The 21,427-nt window shown below is 39.1% G+C and overlaps 2 protein-coding genes across 2 annotated transcripts in view; one reads left to right on the top strand and one right to left on the bottom strand.

Annotated features, from left to right (window-relative positions):
- LOC121479769 overlaps positions 1-11,630 on the bottom strand; it is a 36,784-nt gene extending 25,154 nt beyond the window's left edge. Inside the window, 1 exon segment of the mRNA XM_041735579.1 lies at positions 11,610-11,630. Coding sequence (XP_041591513.1) covers positions 11,610-11,630 — 21 coding nt within the window.
- BICD1 (BICD cargo adaptor 1) overlaps positions 3,253-21,427 on the top strand; it is a 256,755-nt gene continuing 238,580 nt past the window's right edge. Inside the window, exon 1 of the mRNA XM_041735906.1 lies at positions 3,253-3,268. The gene's annotated coding sequence lies outside the window, so the exon portion shown is untranslated. The remainder of the gene's footprint in view (positions 3,269-21,427) is intronic.

Consider the following 21,427-nt stretch of genomic DNA (forward strand, 5'->3'; position numbering starts at 1 on the left):
TTAGGTTTTGATAACATCTTTGCTTTCTGGTACAACAAGCTGTTCCAAGCTCATCTGGTATATTTTCTGCCGCACACTTGGATAAGGCTCAGTGCCTTGGAATGAGAAATGATATTCAATTTTAGCTCTTCAAATGGGTGTATAGTGGTATTTCATTGTGGTTTTCACTTGCATTCCACTGATAACTAATGATTGTGAGCAACTTTTTGCTGTGCTGATTGACATGTATCTTTGGTGAAAGTTTCTGTTCAAATCTTTCACCCATTTAAAAAAGTTGGGTTATGTTTTTATTATTAAGTTATAAAGATTTCTTTTTTATATATATTGTGAATACAAGTCTTTTAACAGATATATGTATTGTGATATTTCTCCCAATTTGTGGCTTGCCATTTAATTTCCCTATTGTATTTTTTTCAAAGAGCAGAAGTTTTATGTTTTCATGAAGTCCAAATTATCAATTATTATAACTCTTCTGCTTTTTTATGTCCAAAGATATCTTCCACTATCCCAAAGTTGTAAAGACTTTTCCCCCCATGTTTTCTAAAAATTTTATGGTTTGAACTATTGCCTTTAATTTTGAGTTAATTTTTTTGTGTATGGTGTGAGGTAAGAATTGAGGTTCATTTTTTCCGTTTTCACATCATTTGTTTAAAAGACTGTTTTTTTCCTTCATTGAATTACCTTGGCATCATTTTTGAAAATAAGGTGATCACATATGGATGGGTCTATCTCTGGACTCTATTCTGTTGCATTGATTTATATGTACATTGTTGGGGGCCACGTGCCAGGAAGGGGTTAATGGATCGAGCAATGGCTCTCTGTTGACTCTTCCAACCGTGGCCCACCTGTCCCACTCTTTGTTAAAGGCTTGTGGCTCAAGGACGCATACTATAGCTATCTATTCAAGGGCGCATACTATTGCTATCTATTATGAAAGGACATGTCTGGAGAACTAAGCTTAAAATATCCTGCTTGTTATACAACCCTGCTTTATAAAAGAGTGAATAATACAAATAAAGTTGGCATTGTGGCTGAATCCGGCCATATGTCCCTCCTGCTCCCATTCTGTCTATGTCTTCTTTCTTTCCTCATTCCCTTGCCCTCATCCCTGGACGGTTGTCGCCCTCATCCCTGGACGGTTGTCGCCCCCAACGCGCGCGACAGTACATCCTTATGCTAAGGATTGCCTTGATTATGCTCACTTTATGGAAATTTTTGAAATGAAACAGAAGTCTTTGAGCTCTGTTTTTCTTTTTCAAAATAGTTAGGTTCTTTGAATCTCTATTTTAGTTTTAGCTTGACAATATCTACAAAAGAGATTCCGGAAATTCTTATTGGAATTGCATTGAATCTATAGATCAACTTGGGGAGCACTGACATTTTCACAGTATCAATTGTTGAGATCTAAAAGCATGGTGTACCTTTCCTTTTATTTAGATATTCTTTAATTTCAGCAATGTTTTGTGGTTTCAGTGTATGGGTCTCATACATACTTTGTTAAAATAAGTATTTAATGTTTTGGATATTACTGTAATTGTATTTTAAATTTCAGTTTCTAGTTATTAATATATAGAAATTAAATCTAGTTATTATTAATATATAGAAATTAAATTGACTTTTGTATAATAACCTTATATCCTATGACTTTGCCAAACTCACTTTAGCTTTAATTACTTTCTTATGGATGAGGAATGATATTTAAAGACCACAATCTAGATTTTAGGAATGTTTACTGCTGCTGGACTGTCATTGTTTCTAGGGCTTTTCTTTGGATAGCACCAAGAAGAATCATGTGGATATACTGATATCCTTGGTTTTAGATTACTGGATTTTTACTTAAAACCTTTGGTTTAATTTATTGTAGGTCTTTTCTCATTTTGAGAACCCTGGTTCTTAACATTATTAGCATGATTGCTTGTTTTAGCCAACAATATAAAAATATTAGATCAAAGTATCAATCTTAATAGCATTACTAATAAGAACATAGAATGAGGTCAAGATTTTTTTGCAGTTCTTTTTACCCTTAGCATATCCCACTGAGGATATTCTTTTTTCTTTCTTTTTTTTTTTTTTAAGATTTTATTTATTTATTCATGAGACACACAGAGAGAGAGACAGAGACACAGGCAGAGGGAGAAGCAGGCTCCCTGCAGGGAGCCTGATGTGGGACTCGATCCTACAACTCCAGGATCACGGCCTGGGTCAAAGGCAGACGCTCAACCGCTGAGCCACCCAGGTGTCCCCCACTGAGGATATTCAATCAAGAACCTATATAACATAATTAGATTAATTTGTTTTCATTTAAGTTTTTAGATGTTAATTTTAATTTAATTTATTATTACATAAACATTTTTATTACCCAAGGTTAAGACTAAATAACTGCATTTAGACAAGTCTCATTTCCATCACTGTCCCATCCATCCTAGTTCCTTATGGGTAATTGTTTACATCAGTATTTCACTAACTCTCCGTTGGTTCGTGCTGCAAATACAAGCAAAAATAACAACTTTTTGGTTTATTTACACTTGTATCTTTGAGATAGACTGCTAGGAATGGGAATATTGGGCTAAAAGGCAAATGCATTTGTAACTATTGATAAATTTGCCCTTTTAAAGACTGAACTATTTTGCATTCCCACCAGAAATGTACAAGAGCCTAGTTTTCCCAAAATCTCACTGAGTATATTGTCAAATTTTGAAGTTTTGCCAACAAGTGGGTGAGAAATGTTATTTCAATAAGGATTTTAATTTATATTTTATAATATATTTGTAACGATTATTTTTTCTGGAATATTGCTAATGCTACAGATCTTGCCATTTCACAGATACTGCTGATCCTTAGAAATGGAAATAATTTTATTATATGAATTTGACATTGGTTATCTTCTCTGTTGAATTCTTGGTCAATAATCAATGACATCTGAATTACATATTAATTAATGTAAATTCAGAGACAGGCTATCTATATCATGTATAGCTAAACCCTTATTTCCTTTCCTCCTTTTTTTTGCCATATGATTTATGATTATTTGACCAATAATTAATGCTTTCCTCATTAGCTGACTAAGCAGTCAGCAAAAAACATAATGGAAACAACTCAGTCAGTGTCACTATTTGCCTGTCATTCAGCATTACAGTAAGTTACAGAGTAAATTTTTCCCTAGATCGTTGATCTTAACAATGGATGTTAATTCTCTACCACCTTGGAAAACTGAGCATTGTCTGCAAGTTACACTTTTGCTGATAACATATGCTTTAACAGATACCTGGTAAGTGGAATGAGAAAATGGTGGTTTGTGTGAGTTTGCATTTCTCAACTGTTTTTCATGCCTCTGTTCATACTTGTAATTGAGATTCTTGGGTTAAAAAGACAAACAATTACTGTTAGGAAAGTGTGATAGGTAAGTTGGACAAAGAACAAAGCCTCAATCACAACTGTTAGAAATATTGACATCTGCATAACAGTTTTCTTATTAATGACATTTATCACCAGCTCTCTTGTTTTTTGATGTACATTAATGATCCGTTAATCAGATAATCCCCAGTGTTTGCCAGAGAAATATCAGACTCTGAAAACCTAACTGGTAAGATGCAAAAAGTTGGAGCAAGTGGTATATATATATAGGGTGCTCCCGTTGGCTTTCCCTCTGCTAGATTAAGGGCAGCTCTAGTTGTAGCCCTTGCTTATGTGAAAGGATAGGGGCACTTTCTGGGAGGCAGGAGCACTGGTTTACTAAAGCTGTCATGGTCTGAATGTTAGCTCTTTAATTTCTTTTGAAGTCTCCTGAAAGAGTTTCCTCATTGAAACTTTTGCTTTAGACTGTCAGGGCTTGAAGACAGAGATCATATCCTATATGCCCTTAATCTCTACATGAGACTCATATTTCTTCCCAGATTGGGGGATGCTGAAGCCTTGGAATTTTTGTGTTCTTGTCCAGTAGTTATCCCCCCCCCACACACACAACTGTTTGGGGAGAACTAGTGCACTCCACGAGGGCAGGGATTACATCTGTTTTGCCTATTATTGTATCTCCAGCACTTAGAACAACGTTTTGCACATAACAGATGCTTACTTTGTTGAAGGAATTATCTTTCCTTCCATCAATGGCTGAGTGTCACAGCCTTGCTCTAGGCTTGCAATCTCCAAGTCAATGAAAAGTCAATCTGGCTGGCTCAGGACCCCCAACATCTCACATGGGTAGAATCTGAAGTTGATCTGTTTAACTGAGCCCAGAGTAAAGTTCAGAGGTATGGCTTTTGCTCTTCTCCCTCTGTCACTACACGTCTTATTATTTTATTTTATTTTTTAAAATTGTTTTTCGCTACATGTCTTATGTGTATGATTTGATTGAGTGGGATCTTTCTGAAATGTTACTGGGATTTGAGTCCTACCATTAACCAGCTCATTTGGTGATAGATGAGATCCCCTGCATAGCTATAGCTTGCTTTCTCTTTTCTTCTGAGGGAGTTGGCTTCAGCTTCCAGAAGCCCTAGCTTTGTGCTGTGTCCTGGCTATCTCTGAATCCATAATGATGCCATGATGTTATTTTATTATTTTTTAAAAGTTTTTATTTATGCTTGAGAGACACATAGAGAGAGAGGCAAAGACATAGGCAGAGGGAGAGAAGCAGTCTCCCTGCAGAGAGCCTGATGTGGGACTTGATCCCAGGACTCCAGAATCATGACTTGAGCCAAAGGTAGACACTCAACCACTGAGCCACCCAGGTGCTCCAGTGCCATGATTTTAACAGCAAGTTTTGCCAGTACCCACTAATACTTATTCTGAGGTCCCTACCTATCAGAATGGATTCTTTAATACTGATTCCATCCTGGATCAGACATGAATCAATGCCCTCCCAACACACACACACACACACACACACACACACACTTTTGGACTTAAATTTTAAAACACTTTGGGGATTGGTTCTATTACAAATATGCTATCTTAGTCACAGCTCATTCATTCCTGGGGCTTACATTCATCTCCCTGTCAGTTCACCATTGGATTCCCAGCAGATCTCAAGGCCAGGGCTATATATGGTTATAAGAAAAGCTCCTTTCTTCAGCAGTGCACAAGGACTTCTGGGGGTAAGTAGCAAAAAGATAGCCTGACTTTATTGCTTCAATTCACCCTTATCTGTCCACTTCTTTGAAACAGAAATGTCTTGCTTTCCCTTCCTAAGGCACACAACTTACATATTATTAAAAATAAAAATGAAAGTGTTCCTATGCTTTTGTTCCATTGGCTAGTAATTTAAAGTGGATACGTGAGCCAATTCTGACAAATGAGATGGAAGTGGAACTGACCTGTGGGGGGCTTCTTTCCCCCAAAATAAGATGAAAGCACGTATCTATTTTTATTGGCTTGAACTGGGGAAGCAGCCCTCCTGCAACCTTGAGTTGACAAGTGTGAGGACAAGAGCCAACACACTTAAGCATAGCACAGCAACAAGAGAACTGAGTCCCTTTTGAATATTTCGCAGGTGAACTGATGCCAGCAACAGCCTACCTCTGGGCTCTTTTGGGGGGGGAAATTGTTTAAGCCTGAAGTTGGGTTTTCTTTCACTTGCAAAAGCATGGATTCTGACTTGGAGTTAATTTTCTCTTTTTAGAACATCATACTGGTCTTATTTCTAGCTATTATTCTCATCTGATGCTTCCTGGGACCTCACATTCACACATTCCTGGCCCATCCCTCCCTTGGAATTTTATTTTTCTTTGTGTCCTAAATGTATACTTTTCCCTGTCCACCACTGGATGTCCCCCCTACACTTTTCTCTAAAGGCTAAATAAGACTATTCCACTTCAATATAAATATTATATTTTTTTAATGTGGGAAATGATGATTTATGGAGGACTGACTACATGTCAGGCAACCATTCCAGGTATGTCGGGCATCCAGTTACCTCACTGACTCTTCAGAGAGTTGCAAACAAAAGTGATGGCTGTAAATAGAGTCAAGCACTCCAGCTCTTTAAGCAGAAAGGGATTGGTTTCCTGGTACAGGGTAGCTTACAGGATTTCTGAGAGTGCCAGGGACCAAGGTTAGGTGCTGCACAGCTTACTTAAAGAAACACTGGAGCACACTATGGACTGTCAGCACGGAACCCCCACTGCTCCCTGCGCATGGAAGCTCTGGGCTCCTGTGACACTAGAGCACGACCAGTGGAACTTTCGCCATAGCGGCCCTGAAGGAATCCTGTGCCTGCACTACTAGAGTCCACGGGTCCCTGGGCAGCTGCCTCTCCATGGGACTTTTTTCACCTTCCAAGGAGTCTTCCAAACTTGCTTGGCAAAACCTGGCCACATACTCATGGATATGTAACAGTGGCCACAGGGGAGTCTAAAAAGCTGAGTTCTTCATTTTCCAGCATCTCGAGTGTAGGATGACAGGCTACAAAGGCTTGCAACTGGCGTTGAATGAGCCAATAGGAGGACCCGATTCAGACTTCCTTAAAGAAAGATGTTTCTTTATAGGGGAGGTAGTTAACTGGCTCATTGTCACAGGCAGAGAGAACAAATGGATTGTAATTCAGTGGCATCTCCAGAACAGGAGTAGTAATGATTGAGGTGGAATTTCCAGAATGAGGAACGTCGTGAATGAAGGATGCCTCTGTTGGCTGAGGGAGGGAAATAGTGGCTTCTTGCCATAGGCTGAGGAGTTATTCCTGAAATTTCTTTTAGGTAGCTCCATAAATAAACATTAAAATATTCACACACTTCTTTAAATAAGACGATGGCCTGCTTTAAAGAAATTAAATCCTTAAAAGTTTTGTTTTAACCCATTTTAAATGTACTTCTGGAGGTAAATGGCCAGATGAAACCTTCCTTCTGCTCCTATGTGAGTATATGGGGAAAGCCAGCCTGTGGGATGTCCCTTCTATGCTGCTGTGACCTAAGTGAAATGTTGAATAAAAGCCCTTCTAGCTGGTTATGGAAAGTCTTAATGAACTGAAAGGCTGAAGGAATGCTTTCTAACTGCTCTTATATGCATCACCTTAATAATGGACACATTTTTAATATCTTAAAAATAAAAACAATCCTGTAATTTTCTTCATTAATTATTCTGTGCTACATTGTTAGGGTTTTTTTCCTTTCTTTTTTCTTTTCTTTTTTTTTTTCTTGTGTGTGTGTGTGTGTGTGTGTGTTTCAAAAGTATTTCAGGGATTTTAATTTTTTATAAAATTTTTTTGCTTCATGTACTAAAATGTATACCAGGGCAAAAAACAAATCGTGACCTGTATCATAAATACAAAACTAACAAGTTTTCAAAACATACAAGACACATACAATGTAAAAAAAAAGTCTTTGGGAAGCCCGGGTGGGCTCAGCGATTTAGCGCCACCTTCAGCCCAGGGTGTGATCCTGGAGACCCAGGATCGAGTCCCACATCGGGCTCCCTGCATGGAGCCTGCTTCTCCCTCTGCCTGTGTCTCTGCCTCTCTCTGTGTGTCTCTCATGAATAAATAAAATCTTCCTTTTAAAAAATCTTTATATGTACAAAATGCAATGTAATTTGCATTACCTTTCAAGGGCAATGTTCATTAATTTAGTAGCACCAGCTAGCTGACAGGTTGTCCAAGAGGCTGTCAAGGGCATTGACAAGTGACAAGGATATTGCTTTTCCTGAAGGATGTGGGGGGCTTTTCACCCCCACTCACAGGGTACTGACAGCCGAGAATGTCAATCCACTAGCAGGGAGTCTCCAAGTGGCAGATTGAACATTTCCTGCTGCTGCCAGAAACCCAATACTGCAGAGTGAAGCTCTTCTTTGCATTCAGCACCCCTCACCCCCATTCATTTTCAGAGCCTGTTTTTCTTTTGACAACACCTCTCAGAACTGTGACAAGTGTACAAATGAACTGTCTATTCCTATCTTGCTGTACAGCAACATGTCTACTATCTTAAATCCTCAAACATAGCAGCTTCTGGTTCATTTTCTTGATGTATTCATTATGGTAGCTGTACCGGGGGTTATCAAATCAAATTTTCATTAGTGAACATATCAAAAGACAAAGTACGTCTCTCTGCAGGATTGCGTAGCTTTCATAAAGTTTACGATGAACTTACTTTAAAATGAATAGTGGTTTTCTCAGTAACATCACCTTACAAATGGGGAATTTCATGCTTATAAAAAAACTAGTCTCATTATGTAAGTAAAGACACTCAACAGAATGCAGCAGATTAAGAAAAAAAACTTAAAGGAAAAAGGAACATCATTCCTAATTTTAGCACATTTCAGCACAGATATCAGATTCAGTGTTTGTTGGACTGAAAATCATATTATTTGAACATTAATTCTTCTAGGTCCTTAGGCCCACTAAATAGGTAAACCTAGTAAATAGTAAACCGTTTTAAAATGTCAAGTCTGTTGCTTTAAGCCATTTATTGCAAAAGGGTTTTGCTGTTTGCTCATCAGTTTAGTCTATTTTGCTGAAGACTTCTGTTTGACAGTAGATCTCACTACTTTCAGACTATCTGATCGACAAGAGGCTTAACTGGTGTTTGAGTTTTATCCTTTTGTTTGTTAGCCAGGGACTGAATCTTATCTCCAGAACCAGGCCTGCTGCCTGAGCCATCATACATTGTCAGTACCAGAGTGAGTTGACCTTGATGCCCACAGGAGGTGAAAATAATCACTGCCCTAATTTTTTTTTTATTTCGATAAGTTTGTTAGCATAGGAGGTTTTAAGTAAATGAAAAATATGTAATAATTAACAGTAAAAAATGAGGAGAAAATAAGGAAAAAGAAGAAAGCAGATCATTAAGAAGAAAAAAATACAAAGAAGTTCGAATAACAAGAATGTTTGATTGAACAGTTACTAGTTGAGGACTGATTTAGCTTAGAGCAAGGGTTAGCAAACTGTATTATTGGCCAAATCTGGCCCAATGTCTGTTTCTTACAGCTCATGAATCAAGAGTGGGTTTTTTTTTTTTTTTGTATTTTAATGATTGAGGAAAAAAAATTAAAAGAAGTCCATTTTGTGACATTGAAAATTATAAGAAATTCAGATTTCAGCATCCATGAATAAAATTTTATTGGAACACAGCTGCTTTGTTAAGTATTGTTTGTGGCTGCTTTCACACTACTATGGCCAAGTTGAGTAGTTATGACAGAGATCATGTAGTCTGCAAAATATTTAACATATGGCCTTTAACAACAAAAGATTGTCCATCCCTGGACAATCTAAGTTTTTTTTTAAAGATTGTATTTATTTATTAATGAGAGACATGTAGAGAGAGGCAGAGACATAGGCAGAGGGAGAAGCAGGCTCCCCACAGGGAGCTGGACATGGGACTCGATGCCCAGATTCTGGGATCACGCCCTGAGCCGAAGGCAGACACTAAGCCGCTGAGCCACCAAGCGCACCCTAGATTTTTAAGTGTAATATTTGATACATTGCTCTTCCTCACTTCTCCTGTCCTAAACCCCTCTTTTTCTATGCACATTTTAGGGAGCCTGAATCTGAGCTCAGAGATGTCACTGGGTTAAAGTGAGGGTCTTGGTTTATACCTAAGTCTGAAGTAGAAGAGTCCTGGAAAGAGCAAAGAACTTAATAGAAGACAAACACGAGTTTTGACTCTGGCTCTGGTTATATATCTTCTCTCTCTCTCTCTCTCTCTCTCTTTTAAGATTTTATTTATTTATTCATGAGAGACACAGAGAGAGGCAGAGACACAGGCAGAGGGAGAAGCAGGCTCCACGCAGGGAACCCAATCACGTCCTGGGCCAAAGGGAGACACTCAACCACTGAGCCACCCAGGCGTCCCCGGTTTGTATCTTCTCTTGATGGAGCATCAGTTTTGTCATCTGTACAGTAGGGATGATAATTCAGACATGGGTAATGTTTAGTCAAAAGCAAGTTGAATATGCACAGTTCTTTATTTATAGCTCCCTTTTTAATTACCTGAACAATGCTCTATGCTTGAGGTTGTTTTTCTAAATTTGGAGATGGTTTGGGGAGAAAGAACTCCTCTTGTGGAGTAGTTTCTTCCTTTGGGTCCTCTCCTCATGGGGTGATTTAAAGCAACTTCCCCCAGCTTACTTAAATGGGTGTTCTCTGGAGACTGCTTTAGAGAATCTTTACCCTGGGGTCTGAGGAGGACTGCCTTGCACAGGTAATATTGTGGCTGATGTGAAGAATCTGGACTTCTATGTGACTTTTCATTGTTTTATTGAAGTCTATCAACTTTGTTTTCATTTCCACCTATAAACAATGTATGTCTAGATTTACATTTAGAATGAGTCACATTATTCTATACTATTTCTTTTCTTGTGTTGATCCCTAAAACTTTATGTTTTTAGCCAGTCTCTGCTTTTTTTCTTTTCTTTCTTTCTTTCCTTTCCTTTTTTTTTTTCTTACCAAAATGCTCTTAAATATTTTGATCATATGCTCTTAAAGTGCAAACACTGAACGGTGTATGTATTTATTTATCTATTTATTTATTTCAAATATTTTTAAAATTTATTCAGTTATGAGAGACAGAGAGAGAGAGAGGCAGAGACACAGGTAGAAGGAGAAGCAGGCTCCATGCAGGGAGCCCGATGTGGGACTCAATCTGGGACTCCAGGATCCCGCCCAGGGCCGAAGGCAGGCACTAAACTACTGAGCCACCCAGGGATCCCTCCCCTGAATTGTGTTTTTAAATGTCACTTTTTTTCTCTAAAAAATGTAGGTGCTCATTAAAATTCTCACTCTTATTTTTTAAATATTTTTATTTTTTTTAAAGATTTTATTTATTCATGAAAGACACGCACACACACACACACACACACACACACACACACACAGAGGCAGAGGGAGAAGCAGGCCCCATGCAGGAAGCCCAATGTGGGACTTGATCCCCCGTCTCCAGGATCACACCATGGACTGAAGGTGGCGTTAAACCGCTGGGCCACCCGGGGCTGCCCAAAATTCTCACTCTTAAAATGCTTCCATGATTATTGTTATATCTCAACTTTGTTTTTGGTCTGGATAGAAGCCACAGTGATGACTCAGTTCATTCCATGAACCTTCAGTCTATTTTACTAAAATAGATAGCAGTCGAGCCATATTTATGTCATGATCTAATGAACCAACAGCGTATATAGTAACATTATAAATCTTTCCTTTTTTGAGAAGGAAATTTACTTAAAATTAAATATTCTTTTATATTTGTTTAAAATAGGCACCATATGATTTTTTATACATATATATGCATATATATATATACTCTTTTCCTACTTGATATATATAGGTACATACTAAGTTTTTGAAAAGTTTAGAGTTTTTGCTAAATAGATTCCGTCTTGTTTTTCAAATCTAGGCTTTGACAATTAAGAGAAGCCTTACTTTTTCATTATCCATAAAGTAGGGATAACCTTAATGTCACATTCTTAATCCTGGGTTTATATTTGAATAAAAGAGCAGCTAATTGCTGAAAGAAGCTGCTCTTCAAGTTTAGAGGGAGTTTGTTCCCTCACAAGCTGGCACAGAAAATTGACCTGCTCCCTGACAATACCCTGGAGGTAGGTGGCAGGGGTGTTGATGAGGCTGGTTGGGAGTAGCTGGATCCTGTGTGGCTTGAGTGCCATCATGTGAGACTAAGGGTAGGTCCCAGACTTACAGGTCCACCCCAGACATCCATTATCGCCTATCCCCCAAGTGTGATTGGTGGGTACAGACGGAGCTGAGCCAGAGAGAGCAGCTGATTCTTGCCTTTTGCCTGGTTGGGCGGAGGACTCAAAAGGATGATGATCTTGTATAGAACTCCATGTAAGGTATTCACTGATGAATTTTTTTCTTAACGCTAGAGGCATCAAGATAAGGCCACTTGTTTCATTCCTTACTGATATCTATGTGAATTGAGTATGTTGCCTGACCCATGAGTGACAGCCACTGGGCCTTGTTTCTTAACTAAGTGAAGCTGAATTATCAAAAGTCTCAAGTGTGTAGATTTTGGTGTATTTCTCCCTCCCTCCTTTTCTAGCCCAATGAAAGCAGCCACTAGCTGTATGTATCTGCTCTACTGTCCCAAACTTGCCATTATGTAGGCTCTTCTTTTTTTTTTTTTCTAAAGAGTTATTTATTTATTTATGAGAGAGAGAGAGAGAGAGAGGCAGAGACACAGGAGGAGGGAGAAACAGGCTCCATGCCGGGAGCCTGATGTGGGACTCGATCCCGGGACTCAAGGACCCCACCCTGGGCCAAAGGCAGGCACTGAACCGCTGAGCCACCCAGGGATCCCCCTACGTAGACTCTTCTAAGGGCTAGACTGGAGGATGGGGAGTTAACACAATCATTTTATTTTCCACACAAAGCTTCATCTTCCAAACTATACTTTATCAGCACTAGAAGGAATAATTGAGTTTCCATCTGCCTTATTCCTTTGTAGTATTTCTCAATTGGTTCAGAAGCCAAGTAGAAAGAGAGGTAATATTTCTGGGTTGTTCTCAAAGACTTGGTCAAGAATCACCCCCAGAAGAGTCAATCTCGCCAAAATACCATGAATTTTGCACAAAGGAGAGGGAGTGAAATGAATATTGGTCATAGTTATTAAACGACACACAACAATTTGGACTTACATAATTTTTAAGTTATTTTTTGATAGATATTGGTGACTGCCCTTAGTTAGAGGTGGGTCAGGGTTAGCTAATCCTCATCCCTCGCTACCAGCTTATACTGGAAGCAAATTTCAGGCAAAAATCAGGCCATCCATGCAAATGTTTATCAAGATTCACTTAGCAGCAAGCAGGCACACGGTAGTCCATATGATCTGTTCTATTTGGTTGGATGAAGACCCAGCATGTTTCCTTAGGTGCTGGAGCAGATCTTGCCTAAAAGGCTCATTCTGAGCTGGCCACAGGTATCCATGTTCTGGAAGCAGAATGTGGTTAATTTCATCATAGAATTCTATGAGTCAATGGCTGGACATTGGAGGTTTAGAGGTCAGGATCTGGGTGCTATCCCTTAAGGAGTAGGCTCCAGAACATCCCAGATTCTTATATTCTGTTCCTGCCAAGGGTGGCTAAAACACTTTAGTTAATCCACATATCTTCTTCACCACCGATTTTACCCATGAACACTCCTTACTTTTTTTAGATTGTTTTTTAAACAAGATTTTATTTATTTATTGACAGAAAGATCACAAGCAGGGGGAACAGCAGGCAGAGGGAGAGGTAGAAGTAGGCTCCCCACTGAGCAAGGAGCCCAATGCAGGGCTTAATCCCAGGATCCTAGGATGCTTAATCAACTGAGCCACCCAGGCACCCCTGAAAACTCCTTTCTAACATAATGATACTAATTGACAAAGTTTCCTTGCTTATTAAAGACAAGTGCTTATAGGGTAAGCTTGCTTAGTTTCTTTTCTTTCTTTCTTTCTTTCTTTCTTTCTTTCTTTCTTTCTTTTCTTTTCTTTTCTTTTCTTTAAGATTTGTTTATTTATTTTGGGGAGAGAGAGAGCACACAAGCACACAATATAATTGATCAAATAATAAATGAAAAAAGTTTATAAATTTCATACTTTCTCATTAGAGTTCAAATATGTGTGGAAATCCTAAGGGAGACTCCTCATTGAGCCCCTGACAAATGGAGTCTCTTGGTGCCTATAGGCATGCTAATTAGCATGTTGGCCAGCTCCTGAAGGGATGGGGCGGGGCGGGTTTCCAAAAAGAGCATATGACCTGCCTATACTCATGTACTATAGAGTGCTATGGAGTGCACTATAGAGTGTACTATAGAGTGCACAGCCTCTGCAAAGGGCTTCTTCAATATCTCTGTAGTCTCATCTACAGAGATGAAAGAGTTCAGGACATGACACCCCAAAATATGCCCCTTGGTATATTGATTATTTCAAGCTGAAGTCACTTGAAAATCAGCAAATGCTAGAAGATGTTTTCTTTGAATTCCTCTTATCTGCCTAAAGATAGATCCTTCCAAATGAATAGGAATGCAGTTGTTAGAGATCCCCTCTCCTGGACTTTCATCTACCAAGGAAGATTGATTCTTATCACAGGAAGGAGACTAGAGGTCAACACCACACCAGATAAACTTTGTCACAAACTATCATATTCCTCATCTATTCTCCTAAGGCCCATTCATTTGTTTCAGAAAAACCACATAGTCTCTCCTAAGTGGCCTGTATCCTCTATTCCCTAGCCCTATTGAGACTGTAAACTCTCAGATTTCACAGCTTTTTTGGGTATTGACTATTTTCCCCTAGGAACATAATATAAAAATTAATAAATTTGTATATCTTTTCTCCTGTCAATCTAGACACAGATATTCACTTAGAATGGTAGGAGGAAAGTCTTTCTCCCTCTACAAAGGTTTATAGCCTTTTATTTTATTTTATTTTTAATTTCTTAAAATTTATTTATGATAGTCACACACACACACACACACACACAGAGAGAGAGAGAGAGAGAGAGAGAGAGAGGCAGAGACACAGACAGAGGGAGAAGCAGGCTCCATGCACCGGGAGCCCGACGTGGGATTCGATCCCAAGTCTGCAAGATCACGCCCTGGGCCAAAGGCAGGCGCTAAACCACTGTGCCACCCAGGGATCCCTTTATAGCCTTTTATATGCCCATATAGAGAGGAGAAATACAATAGTAAGTTCCTATTTCCATACATATTTGAACTCTAATGAGAAAGTATGAAATTTATAAACTTTTTTTCATTTATTATTTGATCAATTATTCCTTTTGCCTTTCCTTTCTGTGTTTGAACATATTCTTTATGATATAAGTTGAATAATTTAAGATTTACTTAATTCCTCCTTCCACACGCCCTCTTCTGTAAGTTTGTAATTTTTCCTGAGGCCAACTGGTGGTCATAGTTCAATTTCCCACTGGAGGTTTGGTTGGATATCATTATCTCCGTAACTATCATCCCAAAGTTTCCCCTACCCCAAATTATTCCATAAGCCATGTCTTTCCAAAGTTTTGAACAGATTTTGAAGGTGGTAACCTGTGTGCCCCCAAATGAGTGATCTATAGGAGCCTAAGTCATGAACTGGTGAGCTCAATGAAGACATAATGAGAATAACTCTTTTTGATCTTTAAAGTGTTCCATTGAGGATTGGTTGTATTTATAGTGTTTATTTTTCAGGATCCATCTTGAAAAGCCAATTATGCTATAGCCTCAATTGTGAAGTAAACAGTTATAGACATGGTTTGGTGGATTAATAATGTGGCCCTCACTCACAGCCTTTGTTATAGGCTGTGGATATATTTGGAAAGATTGCTCAGGGAGTATTCTCTTTAGGGTAAAAGAACAGTGTGGCCTGAACCTCCCAATGACTTGAATTTCTTCTGCTTACCTCCTCCACCAGGACTGCTTCATAGTTTATACAGGGCTTTGAGTGCTCCTCTACCTCTGTCTTTTTTTTTTTTTTTTTTCTCTGTCTATTCCCAGCCACATATGAAGGATGCAAGAAGGATATTACAATGGACAATGCTTTCCATGGTGTAAGATGGATCCTGAAAGCATCAGACTTGCTTGCCTTAACCACATGTGAGATGGAGCCAACCTTAAGTGTTTATCTTATCAGGATTCGACGTGTCACATTCAGGTAAATAGTCAAAAGTATTAGGGTTTCATTATTTTTATCTTGAGGATGAGTAATAGAATTTCTGGTCCTGAAATGAAAAAAAAATAGTTTTAAAAAATTAGTTGAATGTGTTTTGATATGAATCATGTCCTCCATCCTCACCCCTGTTCCTATCCACATCCCTCAACATGTCCTCCATGTTAGCTCTATGTGTGCAGCTTTGATATATGCACTCATAGTCTGCAAAGCCTGCCCCTTATGCTCTGGAGATCTGTTATGTGTAGCAGTTGCTTCACTGATCCATCTCAATTTCTAGTTGTACTAATTGCTTCAGGAGTGATGTTTGGAAACATGAACAAAAATCATTAATAATGTAACCAAACTAATGTGAGTTCGCTCCTTGATAAGTCACAGCTAAAAACTACACCAGATGGAGTTATCACACAAGGGAAATTTTATTTGTGGCAAATATGGAAATCACAGGGAATAATTTGCAAAGTCATGACTCCCTGAGCAGGGGTGATTGGGTTCTTTATATTTAGGGTTAGAGTGAATATTCAGAAAGGAGAACTTTGTCCCTGTATGTAAAGGCAGGCATAAGGTTGCATAGGCACTTGGAAAACATGCCTCTACATGCATCCTATAGTATGTTCATGAAAGCTGTGCTCATCCTGGGGCAGAGACCTTAACATTGTAAAGAAGCAGAGGTAACTAGGACCAGGGGAAGGGGCTATGAGCAGTGCTCCTGGAGCTGGTATAAACTACATGGGAGTGTTAGGCTCCCCTAAGAGGAGGGAGAAAGAATGCAGGTCTTTGCTTATTTTTGAAACCACACTGGGAATTTTAATATTTATTTATTGTCTCTGATCCGGTTAGGCTATTTCCTGGCCCGGTAGAGACTGTTAGTGTTTTCATTCCCTTTGTTCCCTTAAGATCCTTAACTACTGAGGTTTTTGAATTTCTTTGTAATTCTGACACCTCCTAGGAAGTTCTGCAAGAAGTGTGCTCTGGTGAGCAGGGCACAGATCATGGAAAATAGCTGGGGACCCACAAGGACTTCTCTTTTATCACAAAAGCTATATCTGTCTTTTCTGGGAACTCCTCACCCTTTCTGCTTACAGTGTTTCACTTGACTCATTCTGCATTGTTTATGCCTTAAAACAAAGTTTTAAGTTTTGTGGACAATCCCAGTGTCTAGTCCAATGAGAGAGGAGTAACTGGCTTAGAAGAAAAGCTTATATATACAGTTGATGAACATCATTTGCCAGTTGAGACCTTGGACAAGATATGTAACCTTTCTGTGCCTTCTTTTCCTCATCTGTAAAATAGGAATATAATCTCCTGGGGTTGTTGTGAGGGGTAAATTTGTTGTAAAATGCTTAGAACAGGGCCTGGCATAGAGTAGCATTCAGGAAATGTTATCTTTAAAGAGTTTAGGGGGATCCCTGGGTGGCTCAGTGGTTTGGCGCCTGCCTTTGGCCCAGGGCTTGATCCTGGAGTCCCGGGATTGAGTCCCACGTTGGGCTCCCTGCGTGGAGCCTGCTTCTCCCTCTGCCTGTCTCTAACTCTCTCTCTCTCTGTGTCTCTCATGAATAAATAAATAAAACCCTTTTTAAAAAAACAAATAAATATTTTAAAAAAAAAAAGAGTTTAAAGAAAGGACAATGGGTTAGGATGAAATCAACCTTCACATCTGTTTACCAAATTGAACATCAAAAGCTTGCCGTTGGGTTTTCCTTAATCACCCAGAGAATGCAGTTGCACGTGAGATAAATTTGAGATGAGGTTTGTATAGCTCTGTCTAGCATGTGGCCATGGGCTGGGTATATACCATCTTTGAATCTCTCAGTATCATAGAAAGAGGCTAGTACATCCAGCAATCTTATTAGGAGAAATCAAAGGAGAGATTAGAAAATTGTTATGGCATGTGCTTTGTACTTTTTAAAAAAAGATTTTATTTATTTATTTGAGAGAGAGTGAGCAAGAGAGAGCAGAGCACAAGCCAGGGCAGGGACCGAGGGAGAGGGAAAGGCAGAAGGAGGTTCACTGCTGAGCAGGGAGTGCCATGTGGGTCTTGATCCCAGGACCCTGGGATCATGTCCTGAGCCAAAGGCAGATGTTTAACTGACTGAGCCACCCAGGTGCCCCTATGTGCTTTATACTTATTAAAATGTTTTTAAAAGAACAGAAAAAGCTAAAATTATTTTTTAAAAAAGGGACACCAAGAAGTTGAGCTGCTTGTGTAACACAATGCCAAACCATCAAACTTCCCTCTACTAGCAATGAGAGAAAGCACTTCTAAAAAGAAACGATTTTGGTAGATACATGATTTGTTTGACTTGGTTCACTAAAAATTATTTGTGCAAGCTAGTTATGTAGCCATGGCTTCGGCTGGGTTTCCATGGCTACAAAAATAATCACTCTTCTACAGTCTTTGCAACAGACAAGTGTTTGATTATGATCTTAAAATTACTTTATAATTCAAGGAATTTTATTTCACCTAAAAGAACAAAGATTTAATGTTTTAAAACCTACTATTCTGGAATTAGGCATGTTTTAAAAGAAAAAAAGGAGAGTAGATTATGGAAATGATGTATTAACTGTGTTTTGAGTGTTTTGTTTTTAGAACTGTGCATCCATCCTCAGCTGGTCAGATGGCAGTTCACTCTGTAGGACCCGTGTGCTGACCTGAGCATCCTTTATATGTTCCTGGTTGCTCCTTGTCTATTCCCTGTGACTGTCCCTGTGAGAGAGTAGTCTCTCTACTACACTGTCCCTCTTCTCTCACCAGATGACCAGAGACAGAGAAAATAGGGTCCCTTATCTTATTTAAATAGATAAAAGGAAAAACACAAAGGCGTAATAGAAAACTTGCAAAAGATGGAAAGAGAGAAGAAATGTAAATGATCAATAGGATAAATGTAGCGGTTTTGGTCAGAAGGTTCAATCCCATTGGTTATCAACAAAATGTAGATTGAAATGACAACAAGGTAATATTCCTTTTTTGCCGGTCAAGTCAGCAAGTATTTTTAAAAGAACTCAGCATGGGTAAAGGCATGATAAAACAGGAGCTTCTTCCATGCCAGTTGATGGGAAAATTAGCACACAGCCTTCAAAACATGCATGGTATTTGCCCAGTCATTCCAACTGGGCTAAGTCCTACACAAGATAAAACTCCAATAAATAGAAACATTACAATGATTTCTTTTTTAAAATTTCTTTTAAACACTTAACTATAAGCTAAGCAAAAATCTGAGGTCTTCACATGTATTTTATTTTATTTTTATTTTTTTTATAAACTTCACATGTATTTTATCAATTAATTCTCATCAAAACTATGTGAGGCAGATACCTTTATTCCCTTTTATACAAAGGAGATAAGTAACATACTTGCCCAAGGACACACAGACAGGAAGTGGCTCCAACTCCAGAGCCAGGCCCTGAACCACTATGCTTTCTATTGCCTAGTTCTAGAAAAGATGTAAAGCAGCAGGCAGGGCTCTATGGAACACAAGATAATGTCAAGAATTCTGTAGATGAAAGAAAAAACAATGATAGGGACATAAAACAGGAATAAGGCTAAAAGTACATATTATTCAACCTGTATCCTTGTTAAAAGATCACACATTTGCCTAGAAGCTTTCTAGCAGCCTGTGGATAAAGGGGAATCTGATCAGTTACACAAGTCACAGTACTCATGTTATAAAAGCAGACAAATTACTCCAGAAAAGGCCAACTATTCTTGGTGGTGAGATCTTAGATTTATTCCACAGAGTACAGAAGGTTCTCATAAAGAGATATTAGGTGAGGTTATGGCTAATGACCTCAGCAGCAGCCTTGTGTAGAGAAGATGACCACTTCTGCTGGGTTGAGTATTCCAACTTTTCTCATAGGACCTCATGACCCAACGTCAAACATGGTAATGAGCAAGCAGATTTGGGCCAGGCATGTTGTTCTATACTGGTCTAGAGATTATAGAGTATCTGTGAGTGAGTGAGCTGATATCCTTTCCATAATCCTCCCTTTGATAAATGTTGTGGGGCATGAGATTGAGATGTGATTTCCAACAACTATGTAGAATTCAGCTCTTCTGTTTTGTCAGTTTCATGTGCACTAAGGGTCATTGGATTGGATGGAGGTTGGGATGATTAAAAAAATTATAACATGAAATAGTCAATTATGCAGCTAATAAAGATGAGGCTTAGGAAATTTTTTAAAAATAATTTATTTATTTATTCATGAGAGACAGAGAGAGAGAGAGAGAGAGAGAGAGAGAGAGAGAGAGAAGCAGAGACATAGGCAGAGGAAGAAGAAGGCTCCATACAGAGAGCCTGATGTGGGACTTCATCCTGGGACTCTGGGATCATGCCCTGAGCCAAAGGCAGATGCTCAAACACTGAGCCATCCAGGCCTCCCAGGAAATATTTTGATAACATGAAAAATGTTTCAGGCTGCAGTATTAAGTAAAGAAGGAAATAAAACTATATATAGCATATGATCTCAAGTATGCTAAGAATATGTATGTAGCAAGATATGAGTCTTCAGTATATCTTAGTATAGAATCTTCTTTTTTTCTGTTATTTACTGCAATAGAAGAGTGGAAGGCACTTTCTGGGTTAATTGGAATATCTTAGAAAGGGGCATCAGTTTTCAATAATTAATTGCTTGGGTTCTAGGTTTGATTTTTCAATCAAAGGGAAAGAGGAAGAAAGCAGTCTTGTTTTGATTTAGTTTGGGGGGAGGTATAAAGATCACATGGAGGTAACAGATTAGAGAGAAGGATAACAATGAGGAGGATTTCCAGAAACCTTCAGAAACCTAAAAGCTGATTTCTGAAGTTGTCTATGAAGGGAAGGAGTCCATGGCTAGGTTTCTGTGCCCAGGAGAGAGCTGAGCCCTTAGACCCTATCCGATACACTTGCACTTGAGTAGTAGCATGCCCATCACCAGTGTCCCAGGGTCCACTGCTGTTTCTTTTCACAGAGATATAGGGGGGACATGCTCCTTCCTGAACTTTCATTAAGCTGGTAATTGCCCCACCACAAGATTGTGGGATCCCTTATTCAGTACCCTGTACCAGTGTCTTCAGTAGCCATGATACTGGGCTAAGGATACCAGTGCAGAGTAGGTGGTGGCAAGAGGCTTCTGTATGTGGAGTAAAGAGATTGAACTGGACAAGTTAGAAATCATTTTAATAGTGTGCCCACATGTGCATGCACATGCGCACACACGTACTGGAGAAAACTACCTCCTTCAGGGATCTTACTCCACTTCCCCTACCTGCCCAAGGTCCATTCTTAGTCCTCCTTCCCTTCATTCTAGGTACCTTCCTGGGCTGTTTCAACTTCCACATACATTCTGATGCACGTACATTACATGTGAAATCTCCAGCATGAGTCTTCTTCGATTATGGTCTATTGACATCCAAAACAGCTTCCACATAAAAAACACATCTAGTTTCTCATCTTCAAGCTTTTTAATCTTTGTTTTGGTCTTTATTCCTTAATCCCTAAATCCTTGATGAATAGTATTCCATCATGAAAAGGAGGGTTCTGGGCAGCCCGAGTGGCTCAGCGCCGCCTTCAGTGCAGGGCATGATCCCGGAGACCTGGGATCGAGTCCCATGTCAGGCTCCCTGCATGGAGTCTGCTTGTCCCTCTGCCTGTGTTGTGTCTCTACCTTTCTCTCTCTCTCTCTCTCTCTCTCTCTCTCTCTCTCTCTGTCTCTATGAATAAATAAATAAAATATTTTTAAGAAAAGGCATGTCCTGGGAGGGAGAAAGAAATTAGCACTCAGAATCTTCACAACCACTTAGGAAGTAAGCATATAGTCATTCAAATTTATAGATAAGGAAATTGAGATTGGAGCAGGCAAGTAACTTGTGCAAGATC

This window comes from Vulpes lagopus, chromosome 21 (assembly GCF_018345385.1).
Source record: "Vulpes lagopus strain Blue_001 chromosome 21, ASM1834538v1, whole genome shotgun sequence".
In the NCBI taxonomy this organism is placed as follows: domain Eukaryota; kingdom Metazoa; phylum Chordata; class Mammalia; order Carnivora; family Canidae; genus Vulpes; species Vulpes lagopus.